The following is a 21630-nucleotide window of genomic DNA, read 5'->3' on the forward strand; positions in this document are numbered from 1 at the left end:
CGTGGCTGCTTAGCCCTCAGCATCTGTTACAGTGACTGAGGCGCCCGCAGCGGGTCAGGCGCCATCGCTGTTATCCAGATGGGTAATGGTGCATCGTTTTAGAGTATACTTTCACATCATTGACTTCTCTATGTAATATAACCCTTTTACTTTCGCTATTACTGTGCAAACTCTGGTTATGGCCCGTTATTAAAAGGCTGAAATCGGTCAGAAGTTAACATCGGCTGCGGTCTAGACAGTTTTTAAATAAAAAATTGAAATGAGCGTATGACATTGATGGCCGGGAGGCCCCATCCGGGGAAGTTCGGCCGCCGAGTACGCGTCTTACTAAAGTCGACGCCACATTGGCGACTCGAGTGCCGGTGATGAGGATGAAATGATGATGAGGACAACGCAACAGCCAGTCCACGAGCGGAGGAACTCCCCAACCCGGCTGGGAATCGAACCCTGGCCCGCTGCATGGTAGGCAAGCACATTACCATCCAGCTAAGAAGACGGACTGTTTTTAAATAATTTTACTTGAATCTCTGTTCTGTAACCAAAGGGTACTTCGCTTTTCTGTTTTGTGAAGGGCACAACTTACGATTTCGCTGTCGAGAGCTAGTTGCCAGTGTTTCCACCTATGTGATGTGTGCAGATGGACGACTCTGCGCAGGCGCTGGATTGGAGGATGCAAGTGCAACAGTCGTGTGCATGTTCGCGGTTTTCTCCGTTTATTGGTTCGTTTGAATGTAACTGATAGTTCAGAGATTCGGTTTCTTCCACGTATCTGCGTTACCACCATGTCTGATTGGGCTAATGAGAAACAAATACAATCTGTAGGGGATTATCATTCCTTTCCGTGTTTGTGGTTTGTCAGTTTTGCCGATTATAAAGACACAATTAAGAGGAATTTTATGTAACATTAGGTAGGTATTTGAACTGAGGGAAAACAAATATCCCATTGAAAACATCTGTAGTTACTTCTGATGAGATATACATAAAATTTTCGTCTATTAATGACATTTCAAAATACTCTTATCTTATTTAGCAAACATTCACTTAGTATCTTGTGCTGGTTCCGAAATAGACGAATGTTATGAATAATTCAGTTTATCCGTATCACTGTATGCATGGGCAGAAGTGAGTGTGATACATAAAATCCATTTTCTCAAAACTGGAGACAGATATAGGCTTCGTCCTGCGTATAAAGAAAAATTCAGTATGTCAGCTACATCTGATACACAGCATTATACGTATAATCTGTAACGCACGTACCACAAACTCATGCCGACTCCTTATTTTTCATTGCAAACTATCCGAATTTCGTGTGGTGACATCCATAATCCTTAAATATTGCAAGAATTATGAGCATTAACAAAAAAGATAGACAATTCATCTTGAAGCCGATATATAAGGCTATCAATAACAGAAGAATCAAAATTTATCATAGAGTAGTTTCTGTAATACAGTTTGAGAAAGACTGTTGAGTAGCCAATGTGTGCGCTCCTTCATTTTGCCAGAGTAGTGCACAGAACCGGGCAAAGAATTTAGGTGTGAATGGGATTACTCAAGCGCACAAGCTGAGAAAGAGGCATGCACTTACGTGAATGCAGGGCAAGAAGCACAGCCGTAAGGCGCGCAGGCGTAAAGACACCTATAGATGGCATAATGCCAGGCCAGGCCGTATGACTTACACGAGTATCTTTGCTACGCATTCAGCGCTATCTCACATCATCACCCATTAGCCGCTTGTGGGGCACATGCTCCTGTGTATCCTCTGTATTCATCCACTTAATAACCGAGCGAGGTGGCGCAGTGGGTAGACACTGGACTCGCATTCGGGAGGACAACGGTTCAATCCCGCGTCCGGCCATCCTGATTTAGGTTTTCCGTGATTTCCCTAAATCATTCCTGGCAAATGCCGTGATGCTTCCTCCTTCCTAATCCGATGAGACCGATGACATCGCTCTCTGGTCTCCTTCCCTAACCATCCCAACCCAACTCATCCACTTAATGAGCTTTTACTCTGTTATCGATGCTGTGCACAGGTAGGTTACAGACCGCTACTGTCATAATGTGAAATTTTTTTCATCTATATTTTCCATGTTTTTGAGGGTTAGCATTCGTCTTATCACTTTGTATAAGCATGTTTGGTTTTCATATGTGCTTGATTAATGATGAGTACATATAAAATCAAAGCATTTTTGGCGGGTCCAGCTTGGCTGTCTACGATCAAAGCATATTACTGCTTGTTTTAATAGCTGACACCCGTCCCACACACTAATTATTGTGGTGATTTCAATAGGCACAGAGCCTTAACGTTCTGTAACGCAAGTCTTCTTTTAAGTGGACTAGTGGGTTTTTTACGATTTTTGGATGTACTGCAGAATATAAATGTAATTTATTGGTCATTTAAAAACTTAGGACAATTTAGAATTTTCTGCAATTTTTTTGCTGTGGGCTAAGCAAAAGTGTGCTTCTTGCAATTCAAATTTCCCGGCGCTTTTAACTTTGGTTAAGTGGGCTGCGACTGCAGCACCATCACAAACGTCACACTTGTGGGAATTGGAACCTCGTGCTACGTAGTCAATTCGGCAGCATTCTACTGAGGTCTGGTTTGCAGTTGGACTTGACGTGTGTGGGGTGCAATACATGTCCAGGGCTACATGGGGCAGAGACGGCATGTGGGGTGCGGCTGTGCAGTATTTCTTTAAATAAATACATACCTTTCCTACTCCCATCGTAAGTGTTTTAACAGCAGTCCTTTTTAAACTTAGGAAAAATTAGTTCTTGATTTCCAAACATAGCGTGCCAATCTGTGACGTCCGATACAGTCTTTAAATATTAGGATGGTACAACTGGACTAAGTTAGGTCAAATGTTTTATGAGAAGTGAGGAAAGCCATTGAGTTTTGAACTTCCCTCCATTGGTCACATTTGATAACATTCTAAACTTGAAACATATAAAATATGACAATCATGCACGATGTCCTCATGTCGTCAGGTCCACTATCTTGGATTTAAATGTAATGGTTGATGTCTCCAAGTCGGAACCTTGGAGCACCATCTTGGATTCTGGCATCTTAGAGGCTGTCCTTGTACTGCCAGGTTGGTCACCTCATGGATTTTTTGAATTTCACATCATCCTCCATGGTTTTTGACTTTTTCGCCATGCACTTAGCCCAATTGGGCTATTTTTAATCTCCCGCCTTTTTTATATTTCCCGCTGGCCGCTGTGGCTGAGCGGTTCAAGGCGCTTCAGTCCGGAACCGCGGTGCTGCTACGGTCGCCCGTTCGAATCCTGCCTCGAGCATGGATGTGTGTGATGTCCTTAGGTTAGTTAGGTTTAAGTAGTTCTAAGTCTAGGGGACTGATGACCTCAGATGTTAAGTTCCATAGTGCTCAGAGCCATTTGAACTTTTTTTTACTATCCGCCATTTTTTACATAGGGGGAGTGGCCTATGAAGGTATAAGAGTAGGGACGCGAAATCAGGCAACGTTGATGGCATCATCGATGACATCGTAAGGGGGGGGGGGGCGGGAAGCTAAATCTGGAAACTGTCTTCAAAAGTACCCAACACAAGAACTCGTATATTTCTCACAATGATTTATCAACGTTTTCCCAAATTGTACTGATAAGCGTTTCCTCTTGCAGATGCCTCACTTGGATCTCGACCCAGAAGACTGCATTGTGGAATACTATCTGAGGAACAGCAGTGGTAAGCGATACTCACTTGTCTGCTATGCATTTTTGCTAGTACACAGAGCCATATTGCAATGTTGCATTCTTATTTATTCAGGCTCGAATACTCATTGACTTTTTACTGTTTCTAAGCTGGACTCTATTTCTGTCTTTTCATCTTTGCTTTGCCACTGCATTCAAATACTCTCGACATTCTGTGTACATGCAATAAACTTCATCTGCCTGTATAATGGTTCACCTGTGTTCCTCCTTTAACTGCCTAATTACTTACTCGTTGATATGCCTTTTATATTGTATGTTCCTTCAATATTACTCACATTTTGTGACTGAATATAATTTTTATTTCTATCCAAACATATTTCAATCATTTTTTTAGATATCTGCAGTGATCTACAATGGAAGGGAAAGAAATTGTTGTTTTCTTCCCCATAAATATTCCAAAACACGTAATTTTTGATACTACCCAGCTGAGATTAATTTAATATTAATAGCCTAAAATAATCGATGAAAGGAAAAAAATATAAAAATGCACCAAGCGAAAGACGTCAAAAATAATATGGGCTGTTAAGAAATGTGACTGACAGAAAGTGTAAAATCGCAAAACAGGAATGGCTAGAGGAGGAATGGGAAGTTATAGAAACACACATCACTATAGGAAAGATGGGTGCACTGTAATAGGAAAATGAATGAAACTTCTGGAGAAAAAGATAGCGGCATGAATGTCAAGAGCTCAGATGGCAAGTCATTACTGAGAAAAGAGGGATGGGTAGAAAGGTTGAAGGAATGTAAAGAAGATGCAGCTGCTCTACTAAAAAGCCTGCCTACACTACGCTTTTCCGTCCTCTTCTTGAGTGCTGAAGTGCAGTATGGGATCTTCACCAGACAGGATTGATGGAGGAAATCGAAAAAGTTCAAAGAAGAGCAGCTCGTTTTGTATTATCGCGAAATAGAGGAGAAAGAGTCATAGATTTGGTAAACATGTTGGAGTGACAATCGTTAAAACAAAGGCTTATCATGAAACTGTAATCACCATATTCCTCGTCTGAATGCCAAAATATTTTGTTGAATCCAACCTGCTTAAGGACTAATGACGATTGTCATAAAATCAGGTAAACTAATGCTCATAGGGGAATATTTACGTGTTCTTCCTTCCCACGGGCTATTGGATAGTATAATGGTAGAGAAACAGTCTAAAAGAGTTTGTATGAACTTTCTGCCAGATACTTAATTGCGACTTGTAGAGTTGTCATGTCAATGAATATGTAGAAATTCAGTGAGAGGTAAAATAAAATTTTTGACGGGTAAAAACGCAAGTTTTTGATTGTTTTGATCACGAAACTAAATTATTATTAAAAGAGTGTTACCATTACCACAATTTTGTACGACAATAATACTAATTATATAAATTACCAATAATTACATTTTTTCAAACACTTCTGATTATTTTCAAATTCTAGAATTAACTCTTGTGCTAGAGATTAACCATGCATCTACGACAGTAAATAAGAGACATGTACATTAAATATCTTACAAAAATGCCCTCAGCAAGTTGTAGGTCAGGACTTCCCAATCTTTTCAGCTGGCGGACCCCTTCTTCAGTCGAAAATCCATGGCGGACCCCCAGTCAGTCAAGAGCATAGTAACTTTAAATTTCAGAGCGAAACCCCTGGGAACTGAAAGCTGAAAGCTTCTTAATGCAAGTGCCATGTTCCAATGACCCACCCCCCCCCATCTCCCCCCCCCCCCCTCCGACCCCCGAAGTATCAACAGTCTTAATTTAGAGATGAATGAAAACCACTTGAAATTAACAATCCTATTTGAATTAGCACTGTATCCAGACACCTACTAGTGGATTTACTCCCTTTGTTTAACACACTATAGCCTGATTGAAATTACTTGGTAACTGACATTTCACACGTTGGAGCTGCCTTCCTCCGAGAGCAATCGTCACGTCCAAACTGTTTGCTGTTTACAAGCTGCCGCTTGTGGTCTGTTCACTTCCACTGTTTGGCAACTGTTGTGTAAGGAGCATGCATATTTCGTAACAGTCGTGTGTGTGTGTGTGTGTGTGTGTGTGTGTGTGTGTGTGTGTGTGTGTGTGTGTATGTGTGTGTGTGTGTGTCGGAGGACTCGAACCTCCGGCGAGAGTGGCCGCGCAATCCATGACGACATGGCGCCCTGGACAGCTCGGCCATTCCGTGCTGCTGTGAAGAAAAGAGGCAGACCCGTGATACGGGACACAAAAACATAATGAAGGAGAGAGGCCAAGGAATTGGTTTAAAGGACTATTGTGACGTCTGTTGTGCAATGTGTGGGAATACATCCACCCAGTTTACATGCGTTCCCCAAAGCGGATTTCGTAAGCCGATGCCACAGTTACGCTTTTGATTGGTCAGGTAAACACTTCAAAATCGATTCTGGAAATCTGCTTCTATAAAGCCGTTTTCCACTTCCACAATCGATTTTCGTGCCCATGTAAACAGCTCGGAAAGTCTAGTTATTTTTACGTCTTTGCGTATCTGCTGAAGGGCAGCTGTCAGTTCATAGCCGGCAGCTAGCAGGCGGCGTTGCAACAGGGTACTGTCAGTTGGTAGCTGGCAAGTGGCAGGTGCCATGACAACAGTTTAGCCACAGCTGACAACTTCAACTACTACTTGAACACTATATCGTGGAAGTCAGCCTCGACTGTAAACAAATTAGGAAAACAAACAAACAGACTCTTTTATTTCTATATAAGAAGACAAAGCATTTCACAGAACGTAAGACTTTTTTTCTCAAAGGAAAAAATTCTGGCAGAGGGGGTTAATTTCACATAACAAATTCGGCTGTGGAGCTTCTTGAATTGTTCTTCCTTTGGTCATCCTCCCTCCTCATTCATTTCAACTGGAAACTTCCCTTGTTCTGAAGGCTATGGAGAAACTGCACCCTTCTTCAATGATCCTGACTTCAGCCACCGATCCATGTTAGAAGTAATAAACTGATCAAAAATCGACTTATGAAATAGTTAGTGCACAGTCAAAGTAAGTTTAACATTTAATGATGCCTGAAGCCGCATACATGCCAGCGAGCGCTGTGATTGGTCGACAAAGATCGCTCCGCGCATGCGTAACAGGTTTCAGCGAATCTAGCGCCGTGAGCTGTCGGACAAACGACCCCCGTATTGTTGCGAAACAGTCGATCAGAGAGGCCGCATTCTCCGGCACTAAACTGTGTATGCGTTCTCATCTAGGAACCGCAGAGGCTGCTTGGGAATACGACCTGAAGTAAAAGTACACATGTTTTTCACTGCTGTTGTTGTGGTCTTCAGTCCTGAGACTGGTTTGTTGCAGCTCTCCATGCTACTCTATCCTGTGCTAGCCACTTCATCTCCCAGTACCTGCTGCAGCCTACATCCTTCTGAATCTGCTTAATGTATTCATCTCTTGGTCTCCCTCTACGATTTTTACCCTCCATTCTGCCCTCCAGTACTATATTGGTGATCCGTTGATACCTCAGAACATGTCCTACCAACCGATCCCTTCTTCTAGTCAAGTTGTACCACAAATTCCTCTTCTCTCCAATTCTATTCAGTACGTCCTCATTAGTAATGTGATCTACCCATCTAATCTTCAGCATTCTTCTGTAGCACCACATATCGAAAACTTCAATTCTCTTCTTGTCTAAACTATTTATCGTCCATGTTTCACTTCCATACATGGCTCCACTCCATACAAATACTTTCAGAAACGACTTCCTGACACTTAAATCAATACTAGATGTTAACAAATTTCTCTTCTTCAGAAAAGCTTTCCTTGCCATTGCCAGTCTACATTTTATATCCTCTCTACTTCGACCATCATCAGTTATTTTGCTCCCCAAATAGCAAAACTCCTTCACTACTTTAAGTGCTTCATTTTCTAATTCGACTACATTCCATTATCCTCGTTTTGCTTTCGTTGATGTTCATCTTATACCCTCCTTTCAAGACAGCGAGCGAGGTGGCGCAGCGGTAAGGCACTGGACTCGCATTCGGGAGTACGACGGTTCAATCCCACGTCCGGCCATCCTGATTTAGGTTTTCCGTGATTGCCCTAAATCACTGCAGGCAAATGCCAGGATGGTTCCTCTGAAAGGGCACGGCCTACTTCCTTCCGCATTCTTACGTACACCGATGAGACCGATGACCACGCTGTCTGGTCTCCTTCCCCAAACAACCAACCAACCAACCTTTCAAGACATTATCCATTCCGTTCAACTGCTCTTCCAAGTCCTTTGCTGTCGCTGACAGAAATACAATGTCATCGGCGAACCACAAAGTTTTTATTTCTTCTCCATGAATTTTAATACCTACTCCGAACTTCTCTTTCGTTTCCTTTACTGCTTTCTCAATATAAAGATTGAATAACACCGGGGAGAGGCTGAAACCCTGTCTCACTCCCTTCCCAACCACTGCTTCCCTTTCATGTACCTCCACTCTTATGACTGCCATCTGGTTTCTGTACAAATTGTAAATAGCCTTTCGCTCCCTATATTTTACCCCTGCCACCTTTAGAATTTGAAAGAGAGTATTCCAGTCAGCGTTGTCAAAAGCTTTCTCTAAGTCTACAAATGCTAGAAACGTAGGTTTGCCTTACCTTAATCTTTCTTCTAAGATAGTCGTAGGGTCAGCATTGCCTCACGTGTTCCAACATTACTGCGGAATCCAAACTGATCTTCCCCGAGGTCGGCTTCTACCGGTTTTTACATTCGTCTGTAAAGAATTCGCTTTAGTATCTTGCAGCTGTGACCTACTAAACTGATAGTTCGGTAATTTTCACATTTGTCAACACCTGCTTTCTTTGGAATTGAAGTTATTGTATTCTTCTTGAAGTCTGAGGGTATTTCGCCTGTTTCATACATCTTGCTCACCAGATGGTAGAATTTTGTCAGGGCTGGCTCTCCCAAGGCTGTCAGTAGCTCTAATGGAATGTTGTCTACTCCCGGGGCCTTGTTTCGACTTAAGTCTTTGAGTGCTCTGTGAAACTGTTCACGCAGTATCATATATCCCATTTCATCTTCATCTACGTCCATAATATTGTCCTCAAGAACATCGCCCCTGTATAGACCGTCTATATACACCTTCCACTTTTCTGCTTTCCCTTCTTTGCTTAGAACTGGGTTGCCATCTGAGCTCTTGATATTCATGTAAGTGGTTCCCTTTTCTCCAAAGGTCTCTTTAATTTTCCTGTAGGCGGTATCCATCTTACCCCCCATGAGACAAGCCTCTAATCCTTACATTTGTCCTCTAGCCATCCCTGCTTTGCCATTTTGCACTTCCTGTCGATGTCATTTTTGAGACGTTTGTACTCCTTTTTGCCTGCTTCATTTACTGCATTTTTGTATTTTCTCCTTTCATCAATTAAATTCAATATTTCTTCTGTTACCAAGGATTTCTACTAGCCCTCGTCTTTTTACCTACTTGATCCTCTGCTGCCTTCACTATTTCATTCCTCAAAGCTACCCATTCTTCTTCTACTGTATTTCTTTCCCCCATTCCTGTCAATTGTTCCCTTATGCTCTCCCTGAAACTCTGTACAACCTCTGGTTCTTTCAGTTTATCCAGGTCCCATCTCATTAAATTCCCACCTTTTTGCAGTTTCTTTAGTTTTAATCTACACTTCATAACCAATAGATTGTGGTCAGGGTCCACATCTGCACCTGGAAATGTCTTACAGTTTACAGTCTGGTTCCTAAATCTCTTTCTTACGATTATATAATCTATCTGAGACCTTTTAATATCTCCAGGGTTTTTCCATGTATACAAACTTCTTTCATAATTCTTGAACCAAGTGTTAGCTATGATTAAGTTATGCTCTGTGCAAAATTCTACCAGGCGGATTCCTATTTCATTTCTTAGCACCAATCCATATTTACCTACTACCTTTCCTTCTCTTCCTTTTCCTACTGTCGAATTCCAGTCACCCATGACTATTAAATTTTCATCTCCCTTCACTACCAGAATAATTTCTTTTATCTCATCTTACATTTCATCAATTTCTTCATCATCTGCAGAGGTAGTTGGTATATAAACTTGTACTACTGTTGTAGGCGTGGACTTCGTCTCTATCTTGGCCACAATAATGCGTTCACTATGCTGTTTGTAGTAGTTTACCCGCTTTCCTATTCATTATTAAACCTACTACTGTATTACCCCTATTTGATTTTGTATTTATAATCCTGTATTCACCTGACCAAAAGTCTTGTTCCTCCTGCCACCGAACTTCACTAATTCCCACTATATCTAACTTTAACCTATCCATTTCCCTTGTTTTTCACACGAAAAATAAAATAGTGAAGAAGTTGATTTTCACGTTTTTATTCACTAATTTTACTCATTATTTTACACGATTTGGTGATAGGTGGCCGCGGACCCCCTAGAAAGAGCCGGCGGACCGCTAAGGGGTCCGCGGACCACACGTTGGGAAGCCCTGTTGTAGGTGGCTCTGCACCGGACCAGACACTACTTCATTATTCACTTCGCAGTAACTGACAGCACGACCATGCAATAGCTTCTATATTTCTGTAGAGCCTACACAGTGTTGGCAGCCTGAAGTCTTCCTGTCTCTGCCAGTTCAGACGTAAAGAGTCCAGCTATCAAGCGTTTTACAATCAATAATTATGGTGCACAGATTTTAAGTTGATTGATTTTAAATGGGAGTCCAGTGTGTTGGGCAACAAAGTGTCGCTAGAAAAAGGAGGGAGCATGTTTTGTGAAATCTACCCTTAATGTGAATGGAAAACTTTCTTCTCTGAGAAGGATTTGAAAGTAGCACTGAAATCGATTCATCATTCAATAAAAAAGATTGTTGGAAAGAAGCAGAATCAGTTATCTCACTGACTCATTTAGTTTAATAAAATATCTATGAAAACTAAATATCTTTTATCTTTCTTCATTGTAAAAATAAAAGTCTTCAGACAAAGTTCTTTTTCGTCATAAATTTTAGTTAGACGCTAATGCAGGTGGTAGCGGCTGCGGGTACTAACTAATTACTAATTGCACTCATGGGTAATGGTCTCAAAAAGTTTGGAAACCACCCCTCTTTCTGTTGTACCTATTCGCGCCATATTGAGCGTCAGAAAGTCGTTATCTCTGTCTTCGTGCTGCAACACACTATGCGATGTCCCATACTTTTAAACCTGCGCTCATTCCGCCACCAGATGCTCTGAAAGGCAGTGAGTCTTGCTCATGCTGTGCTAGGCAGTTACGGCGAATGACTAACACTCATTCTAACGTCATCCCAGTCACAGGTGACACCGCAGTATCGCGTCCTCTGCGTCAACAAGAGCGCCCTGTCTCCAGCTTATCTGCTTGTATCTGAAAGAACAGGGTGGCACAATGGACTCTCATTCAGGAGAATGGCGTTTTCGGATCCTTGTCCAGCCGTCCAAATTTAGCTCTTCTGTGGCTTCTCTGCGTCCCTGAAGACGAATGCGAGGATGATTCCTCTGAAACGGACACAGCCCTAGTCCTTTTCTATCCGTCCCTCTCGTTGATCCCCCTCCACCCCCACCCTGGTCTGTGCTTCGTCTCTAATGACGTCGTCCATGAGACGTTAAACCCTAAAATTCCTCCCCTTTCGTTGCTCGTAAGTGTACAGGGCAATTCAAAACGTCAACGGCTGTCAATGACGACTGTAACTACCTGATCATAGCCATACATCACAACGAATTACAGAGAATGTAAAAGAAACTTCAAAATTGCAATCTTCATGCAAGCTTAATGCATCAGTAGCCGGCGCGCAGAGGTCTGCAAGACGACGCTGGGGTCCGCTCTTGACCGCCTGTATCTCCGAGCCTGCCAGGAATGGGTTCTTTGCTGTGCGTTTCTATGAAAACTTTGTGTTGTCTTTTCTGCCGGAAAGAGTTTCTTAAGTCAAAGTATACATTTGTAGTGCACTCGTGCTGCAGATTCCAGATACGCTTCAGAATACACAACAGCCAGAACATGATGACCACCTACCTAACAGCCAGTATGTCCACCTCTGGCACGGATAACACCTGCAACGCGTCGTGCCGTGGAATCAATGAGGCATTCGTAGATCGCTGGAGGGAGTGCACCACATCTGCACACATAAGTCACCTAATTCCCGTGAATTCCGGGGAGCGAGGAGATGAGCTCTGACACTACCTTTAGTCACATCCCAGATGTGCTCGACCGAGCTCACATTTGGCGAGATGGGGGGCCAGCACATCAATTGGAACTCGCCACTCTGTTTCTCGAAACACTCCATCAGATTCCAGCCCTTGTGACATGACGCATTATATTGTTGAAAAATGTCAGTGCCATCGGGTAACATGATCGTCATGAAGGGGTGCCGTTGTCTGCAACAAGTGCACGATACTCCTTAGCCGTCACGGTGCCTTGCTCAAGCTCTACTGGACCCATGGATACCAACGTGAATGGTCCCCAGAGCATAATGGAGCAGCCGCTAGCTTGTCTCCGGCCCACAGTACATGTGTCAAGGAGATGTTCCTGTGCAAGACGATGGATTCGCTCACTGCCATCAGCATAACGAAGAAGGTATCTTGATTCATTAGACTGTGCAACGCTGTGCCACTGCACCAACGTCCAGTGCCAATGGTCAGTTGCCGATGTCGTGATGTTAACATTGGCACATGCAAGGGTCGTCGGCTGCGGAGGCCCGTCGTTAGGAGTGTTCGTTGCACTGTTTATTCAGACACACTTGGACTCTTCCCAGCTTTGATGTACGATATTAGTTTGGCCACGTTTCGTCGCCGTCCTGTTTTACCAGTCTGCCCATCCTACGACGTCTGACATCTGTAATAATGAGGAGTGGCCGCCCAACCCAACGATTTCACTTTGGTTTCGCTATGTTTTGAAGACACCCACCACAGCACTCCTCGAATGCCCGATAAGTCGTGTAGTTTCCGAAATGCTCGTACCAAGCTCTGCGTCATCACAATCTGCCCTCGGTCAAACTCAGATAGGTCGCACGCCTTCCCGATACTACATGCACCGTGCGTGTGTCCGGCTAGCAGTCATCTGTCGCCAAGTGACGCTGCTATCTCTTACGACGGGAACCCTCCGGAGATCACTCTGTGATACAGTCGAAACTTGGCGTAGTGAGAGAAGGGTGTAAATAAAGAAACATCTACTTTGGCTTAGATGTCGGCACAGCTTTCAAGTAAATAATTGTTAAACTTTCGAGGTGACTCCACCAATCCATTCGCGAATCTTAAAACGAAGTGAGTTGGTAGCGCAGTGGCTTAGGGCACCGTTTCGAAACTTCATGCACCACATTCAAATCCAGACTTTTGTTTTTCTTTGGTTGTTGCGAAAGTACATCCTATCAACATTTCTTTTGGTATCGTAACATGCAGTGGAATTATTGACAAAGGAATTAAGCATTTACAATCTTCAAATGGTTCAAATGGCTCTGAGCACTATGGCACTTAACTTCGGAGATCATCAGTCCCCTAGAGCTTAGAACTACTTAAACCTAACTAACCTAAGGACATCACACACATCCATGCCCCAGGCAGGATTCGAACCTGTGACCGTAGAGTTCGCGCGGTTCCAGACTATAGCGCCTAGAACCGCTCGGCCACACCGGCCGGCATTTGCAATCTTATTAAAAATAGATTGTGTCATCATAGATCTTATATAATGTTATGTAATGAACAATAATTCATAAAAACATTCGAAGCATAAAAATTCGGATCACCACGATCACCGTTCGAAAGCACATATATCACAGTCACATTTTTTTGTGTGAATACCGTTAGGAAAACAACATCACGAACTGGCGATAATTTCACGGTAAGCCACGCATATCGAAGCGTTTTCACGAAATCCGTAGCCTGTAGGTGATTCTGGATCAAGGTGTGTATTTTAATTGCATTCCTTCTACTCGTGACTGTACTATGCGGTGAGAATAATGCATGTCTGTAATCGGCGTATGTAATTACTCATCAGTCAGTAAAATTATACGTCGGAGGGTTTACATAACACCGTACACTCCGGTGGAATTACTTTTAATGAACACATCGATATTCCGACTTTATTGACAAACAGCCCATCGTATGAGAAGACGTCGTTTTGTCCATCCTTACGACTCAACAGTGAACAGAAACGGCTCTATTTTTATGTAAGCTCGCATAACTTTGTCCAGAAGTGAATGATAGGTTCCTTTTGTGAGCTTTACAGATTTTCAGCCTGTTGCGTCCATATTCTGAAGTAGTTTCATTAACTGCTTTATTTCTTGATGGACTTCCTGGAGACAAACGAAAACTGTTCGTAGCATTTTTCTAGAGCACGATAACTCGAGTCGATTCTGATGATAAAATCTACTGTTAACAACATCTGAAATCTTTATTTCTCTTGCCATTATTTACATTGTATTTCAACTCCGTAAAAACATGTTACAAATTTCCACGGCAGCAGTACACATATGGGACACAAGATTTCAGACCTGTACTCCTGACTATTCGCTAATGACGTGCTTGGCTTTACACCGCGCTAGCAAACTGATGAAGTGGCATCAACGCATTGACCGTCATTTTCTGGGAAGCTATTGCTTGTTGGTGTCTCTTTATTGTCATCCTTCTGTCACCTTACCAAATTTCACTGCATCTGGGAGCGACCTGTGACAGGTTCCTCTTGTTAGATGTTTGTCCCCAAGTGACCAACGTACACATAAAAAATAAGTAATAATAAAGTGAAATTTCTTTTACATTCTCAGCAATTCTTACCGATATATGGCTATATAGTTACAGCCCTTTATAGCCGTTGTATTCATTTTGAATTTCCCTGCTTATGGCTTAATTCTACTTAACAACACATTCTATGATTTTATTTTTGTTTGTCCGTGCCGAGTAATAAGGAAACTGTTTTCTTCCACGTGAGTGGTGAACGAAATATAGTGGAAACATCGTCTGAATTACGCCAGTTTGTTTCCAGTGTGTGCTGTTTTAGATCTCCTGTTTGGTAATGCGGAAACTGGTAGGATGGGTAAAGTCAAGTCAGCAGATCTACTATCAGAAGACATAAGGGGAGCCACCAGCACACAAAAGCCAACCCCTGTGGTTGTTGGGGTCAGGCGAGCACCGACGTTTGGTCACTTTCAGAAATCAGAGAGACATGATTAAAGGGTAATAAATTGACATGGACTCATAGACCATCTTATAAAAACAGAGCGAAAAGTGAAACCAGCTTACTTCATCAGAAAACTGGGGGAGGGGTGGTAAAAATTAAGTCAATGAGCTGTTAACTTATTGACAAAGTCTTACTTTATTTTGGAAGGAAATTGTCTGTCTGAACGTCATATAACCACAGGGATAGAAAATCTTAATGTAAATGGTTATAAGTTATCTGTTTATTCGTGTTGACAGATTAAGGATAAAGGAGAAGTTTTCACATTCATACTAAAGGATATAAATACAAAAACGTAGAAATAACTGAATCCTGTGTAGATCAGGATATAAAAGCATGCACTTTTGAACTATAGTTGTGATTGTTGCAGTATACTGGCCGCAACTGGGTAATTGACAAGTTTTCATGAAAAATTTTGATGGATTATTGTGCTCACTGTGTCAGGCATAAGGAATGGGTTATTAAATTGTGGTGATTTTAATGTAAATTTCTTGAAGTAATTGTGATGTAGATGTGCTTTTAGCCACTTTTCACTTGGTATCAGTCATAAATTGGGATACACTGAAGGAACCTACCCACAATGAGGAATCGGGGTTAAACTGGGCAAAGTTGCATCATGGCAAGGGCAATTTCTTCATCGACTGGGAGGCATAACAGTCGAAACAAAACGTCTACTTCAAGTTTAGCAACAACTTCAATCAACAGTGAAGAATTATCCAGCAATGCAAACATTTTATTAGGTAACGTTTGTTTAAAAAAAATTAAGAGTTGACGTCCTTCCTGTGTAAGAAACTAAAAACTGAAGGAGTGAATCTGGTCATAGAAAAGCCTCATGAACAATATGGAAATACTGTGTTTGTGAGTCCGGAAATCAACGTTAAGTCTTCGTGTCTGACACGCAGGGACAACATTGAATCACTAACGCTAGAACTAGAGACCCGCACAATAACATTAATCTGCAAACTACCTAACGCCGACTTCAGTTTCGATAACTCCATGGATTTTGTTGTGTTGGCAGAAGAGCCAACACCGTGTTACAACTGGAGGTCGAAATGCACGCGTTTTAGCTCACTCAGGCTGGCGTGAGGAGGGAAGAACTATACTGATGTGAGGTCTGGTAGGTACATGACAAGGAATTAGAATTCAGAAAGCGGACGTAATTAGTTTGATACTTAACTTTAATCCATTAATGATGAACGTCGCTCTTGACGGTACGTGATTCACAATACTATCTGTTCAGAATATTTTCATAGTAGCTGAATATGGCGCCTTGCTAGGTCGTAGCAAATTATGTAGCTGAAGGCTATGCTAAACTGTCGTCTCTGCAAATGAGAGCGTAAGTAGACAGTGAACCATCGATAGCAAAGTCGGCTGTAGCACTGGGGAGTGCTAGGGATTCTCTCTAGACTAGATCTGCCGTGTGGCGGCGCTCGGTCTCCAATCACTGATAGTGGCGACACGCGGGTCCGTCGTATACTAACAGACCGCTGCCGATTTAAAGGGTACCACCTAACAAGTGTGGTGTCTGGCGGTGACACCACAGATTTCACCTCAAAGAGTATCAACTGTGTACTGGGAGATTTGAGTTGCAGGAGCACAGCGTTGGCTATGAAACTACAGACCAGAACGGGCGGGTGGTCAATCAGAATGTCTGTCAGTTCGTTTGTTCACGTTCGATTCCTATTGCTGCCATATTTTTTTTCATTTTATTTTATTCCTCGCTTTGTCAAACTATTAATTATAAAATATAAATACATTGAAGAGTTCGCTTTATATATGTAAAATTAATATATTCAATTTAGTTGCGGTTACTACCCTTCTAAGTCAAATGGCTGCAGATGATGCTGAAAAAAGCAAGTCTTCTTCTACTTCTTCTGCTGTTGCTGCTGCATATCCACTAATGGATGCTCGCGATTACATTTGCCCAGTCTTCTCTGTCTCTTCCAGTATGGATCAAATCCCCCGCACTTCTCATTCCTGTCCTCTGTCCGACGTTGCGGAGCCATGACATCCTCCTCCGACCAATTCCTCTCGTGCCTTCAGTGTTCCCCTCGATTATGAGCTGAAGGAAGTGACACCTTTCATTTCGTATCACAAGACCTAAGTAAGCTGTGTTCTTACGTTTAATTGTGGTTAGCAGTTCTGGGTCTCTTTTCAGTATTTTAAACACCTCTACATTTGTTTTCCTTGCTGTCTACGGAATTTTAAGGACTCTTCGATATTACCACATCTCGAATGCTTCCAACTAGTCCATAGAGTTTACTTTCAACGTCCAAATTTCCACGCTATACAAAAGTATTGATCATACATAGGTCTTTATAAATCTAATTCTGAGATTAACATCAAAGTCAGTGCTTGTAAACCTTTTACTAAACTTCATGAATGCACTATGAGTCTTCTCTATTCTACATCTGATTTCCATGTCGGAAGACCAATTTTCGCATAGCCACGTTTCCCAGTAGTTGAACCTGTTCTTCTTTTCTATGTTGTTGATTGTTGTGTAATGGTTATATATTTGATGTTAGCTTGAATTTTGTCTTTCTGGTGTTGATACTGAGGCTCATATTCCTCCTGTGTTCTACCACTGCAGTAAGGAGGTCTTGTAGGACGTTCATGTTATCAGCAATTAAGACGGTGTCATACACGTATTTTATGTTGTTAATCCATATCCGATTTACTTTGATGCCTTTTTCATGGTCTTCAAGTGCCTCCTGGAATATATGTTCTGAGTACAGATTTAACAGTAGTGGTGAGAGCCCAAATCCTTCTCTAACTCCTCTACAAATTCTTTGTGGTTCTGTCACTTGGCTGCCAATTTTAACCTCAGCTGTTTAATTCCAATAAACATTTTCTAGGCAGCGAATATATTTTCCTTGTATGTCAAGTCTAAAAATGATTCAAATGGCTCTGAGCACTATGGGACTCAACTGCTGTGGTTATCAGTCCCCTAGAACTTAGAACTACTTAAACCTAACTAACCTAAGGACATCACACACATCCATGCCCGAGGCAGGATTCGAACCTGAGGCCGTAGCAGTCGCACGGTTCCGGACTGCGCGCCTAGAACCGCGAGACCACCGCGGCCGGCATATGTCAAGTCTCCTCAAAATTTATACAGGTTTATGGTGCTGCACTCTGACAAACGCTTTTTTTCATTGATGAAGCACAGCATTACATCCAGCCTATTTCACTCTCTGCAACGTCTATCATAATTTTTTTTGCCATTTCCTTCCATACGAAGTTTATGTCTCTTCCCTCTTTTACTTATGGTCTGACGGTCTGACTGCATCTGCAATTCTTTACCTGATTTTTGACGTTACCATGTTTTTGATAACTTCATCGTATTCTAGTTTTCGCTGTTGTGTATGCCACTTGTCATTTGTTATTTTTATTCCTGTTACTGGTAAGACAGTCTGAGAGAACGCCGACTCCTGGATAGCGCGTATGCGAGGAAATTTGGTATGAAAATGTTTCCTGTGGATGAATTGCTAAAAAGGCCCTTTTCCAGTAGATCTTGTGAGGAGAAAGTAACATTTAAAGAGTTAAGTAGAATAAAAGCATTTGAGATGTGGTGCTACAGACGAATGTTAAAAGTTAGGTATACTGATAAGGTAAGGAATGAGGAAGTTCTGCGCTGAATTGGAGAGGAGAGGAATACGTGGGAAACACTGACGCGGAGAAGGGACCGGATGATAGGACATCTGTTAAGACATGGGATGACTTTCATGGAATTAAAACGAGCTGTAGAGGGCAAAAACTTTAGATGAAGACAGGGACTCGAATACATTTAGCAAATAATTGAGGACGTGGGTTGTAAGTGCTACTCTGAGATGAACATGTTGGCACAGGAGAGGAAGTCGTGGCGGGCTGCATCAAAACACTAACAAGACTGATGCCCCCAAAAAAGTAGATTCACTCCAAATGTAAATCTAACAACAGGACCGTGTGGAGCGAGGTTCAGCGATTTGGCTCAAACTGACTGAGTAGAAGTAGGTAGACACCCCTTCAAGCTTCATAGAATATTGAAGTTTCTAGAATATTTCGTCTGAGTGGGCCACAGGAAAAAGTAAAACGCTCTCTAAAGATGTACAAGTAGAGTACGTGGGATTTTTGAGCAGCACTTCACGTAACAGTGTGTTAGCCTAACGGTCAAGTTGCACCGACTGGCAATTCTTCGGCTCATGTTTGGTTACCACTGCTACCACCATTTTATTCCTCAGAATGTTAAATGATGAATTATAAAATTTAAATACCGGGTGATCAAAAAGTCAGTATAAATTTGAAATCTGAATAAATCACGGAATAATGTAGATAAAGAGGTAGAAACTGACATACACGCTTGGAATGACATGGGGTATTATTAGCAGCAAAAAAAAAATACAAAAGTTCAAAAAATGTCCGACAGATGGCGCTTCATCTGATCAGAATTGCAATAATTAGCATAACAAAGTAAGACAAAGCAAAGATGATGTTCTTTACAGGAAATGGTCAATATGTCCACCATCATTCCTCAACAAGAGCTGTAGTCGAGGAATAATGTTGTGAACGACACTGTAAAGCTTGTCCGGAGTTATGGTGAGGTGTCGGCCGAACGATACACTTGCGACTTCAGGTAACCCCAAAGCCAATAGTCGCACGGACTGAGGTCTGGGGGCCTGGGACGCCAAGCATGACAAAAGTGGTGGCTGAGCACACGATCAGTACCAAACGACGTGCGCAAGAGATCTTTCACGCGTCTAGCAATATGGGGTGGTTCTAATAAAACCCCATGTCATTCCAAGCATATGTGTCAATTTTTACCTCTCTATCTACATTATTTCGTGGTTTATTAAGTTTTCAAATTTATACTGACTTTTTGATCACCCGGTAAATAGAAACAGTTCAATTTATGTACGTAAAATTAATGTATTCGGTTTAATTACAGTTACTACCACTGTAAGCCAACAGTCTATAGGCCACCACATTGAAGTACGTTGGTGAAATCTTTCACGATCCGCCGCTGCTCAGTTGGCCTACTTGAGATCTATCGAGATAAATACGGAAGAGGCCCACTAACTGAAGACACCATTCGAGCAAGTGAACATCCGATGGTAAACATCGCAGAAGATAGGAGGGAGAAATGGCCAGATCTTTTAGCTGATCGAGATTCGGCTGAGAATAGTAGAAGAGGATGGAAGTTAATTAAAAATCTGTGCCATGACCCTAGGAATTCAATTTAGTAACGCAAAATGAAATAGATCACCAAATACTTACGAACTGTAAAATAAGGAAGAAATTACAAGCTAAGAAATTACCACGATACTCTGAGAAAAATAGCTTTTTGTGCTTGTCTTTACAAGAACAGAGTTGATATGGGCCGTAAAACAAAAGAAAAGTAACAGAGCTGTAAGCCGAAATGATATAAAAACAGAGCAGCCGAACAATTTCGGAGCAGAAACTATGAAGTGGTTGATTACGTTAATGAATGAATGAGTTGAATACTTTCTGAATACCCAAGCTGTGTAGAAAAGCACCTCTACCTACTCTCAAGGGAGGGGAAAAACCTAAAGATTCAAAAAATTTTCGCTCTTCTCGTTTTTGTATCACCTGCATAATACCTGAGCGAATGATACTAACTAGGATTTCATCAAGTGTAAACGAAGAGATCATTCATAGCAAGTTAGCTTTAGACCAGGAAAGTCACGCTCTAGCCAGGTCCTTAAGCTTACCCAACACATCGAAGATGCAGCTTTTATAGATCTCAGTGTTGCTTACCACACAGTGAATCAGAAAACTTACCCAAAAGCTGTACGTGACAGAAAGAGATTTATATACTAAGATGGTATCTGTTCTTTCGGACATGTCCGAGCGTGAGTTTCCTGATCTAAAGCTAACTTGCTCTGAATGATCTCTTCCTTTACACTTGATGAACACCCTTAGCTGCTTACAGGCGTTGACATACGTCAACGGGGACAGATGAAAATGTGTGCCCCGACCGGGACTCGAACCCGGGATCTCCTGTTTACATGGCAGGCGCTCTATCCATCTGAGCCACAGATGGCACAGAAGATGGGCGGGGGCACTACGAATGTAGTGCGGGACAATACGTTGAGAATGTGGGTTTCGTGGGAGGCGTGCCAGAGATAAGTACCTGCAGTCGCGCTATCCTCTGTGTCCTCGGTGGCTCAGATGGATAGAGGGTCTGCCATATAAGCAGGAGATCCCGGGTTCGAGTCCCGGTCGGGGCACACATTTTCATCTGTCCCCGTTGACGTATGTCAACACCTGTAAGCAGCTAAGGGTGTTCATTTCATTGTCATTTCAGAAAGAGATTTCTGGCTGACAAACGTAATCACAGGTAACCTCCAAAGCAGCAGAATCTACGTATCACTGCCAGGTATGAAGAGTCAATGGAGCAATCAGAGGAACGGATTACTTCAAGACACCGTGTTATCATCGATTCTCCACAACATATATACGAAATCTGAACCATATCTTCCAAACGCAAGGCGATTTATCTGGGAGGATGACACAGCTGTGATGGCACAAGAGAGGATGTTTGAGGAAGCTGAAATCAAAATAAGCAATGCACTCGAAGGTTTGGGAGAGAATTATGATTTGAACCCTCTCAAGCCCAGTCCGGGAAAGACTTCAAGTATGTGCTTTCTACCTGAGAAACAGATATGCTATAAGAAAACGGACATTCCAATACGCCAGGTAATTACTCTGGACCGCACCCTATGTTTTAGAACACAGCATGGATTTGAAAGGCAACAGCTCCAGCAGAAACAGCATCTTGAGAAAGCTGACAGGTTATCTGCGGGGCGCAAATCTGC

At 42.2% G+C, this 21630-nt stretch overlaps 1 protein-coding gene across 1 annotated transcript in view; it reads left to right on the forward strand.

Annotated features, from left to right (window-relative positions):
* Positions 1-21630, forward strand: part of LOC126335969 (uncharacterized) — a 301475-nt gene that overhangs the window by 142480 nt on the left and 137365 nt on the right. Inside the window, exon 3 of the mRNA XM_049999446.1 lies at positions 3637-3700. Within this exon, the coding sequence (XP_049855403.1) occupies positions 3637-3700 (64 nt within the window). The remainder of the gene's footprint in view (positions 1-3636; positions 3701-21630) is intronic.

This window comes from Schistocerca gregaria, chromosome 2 (assembly GCF_023897955.1).
Source record: "Schistocerca gregaria isolate iqSchGreg1 chromosome 2, iqSchGreg1.2, whole genome shotgun sequence".
Taxonomy (NCBI): Eukaryota; Metazoa; Arthropoda; class Insecta; order Orthoptera; family Acrididae; genus Schistocerca; species Schistocerca gregaria.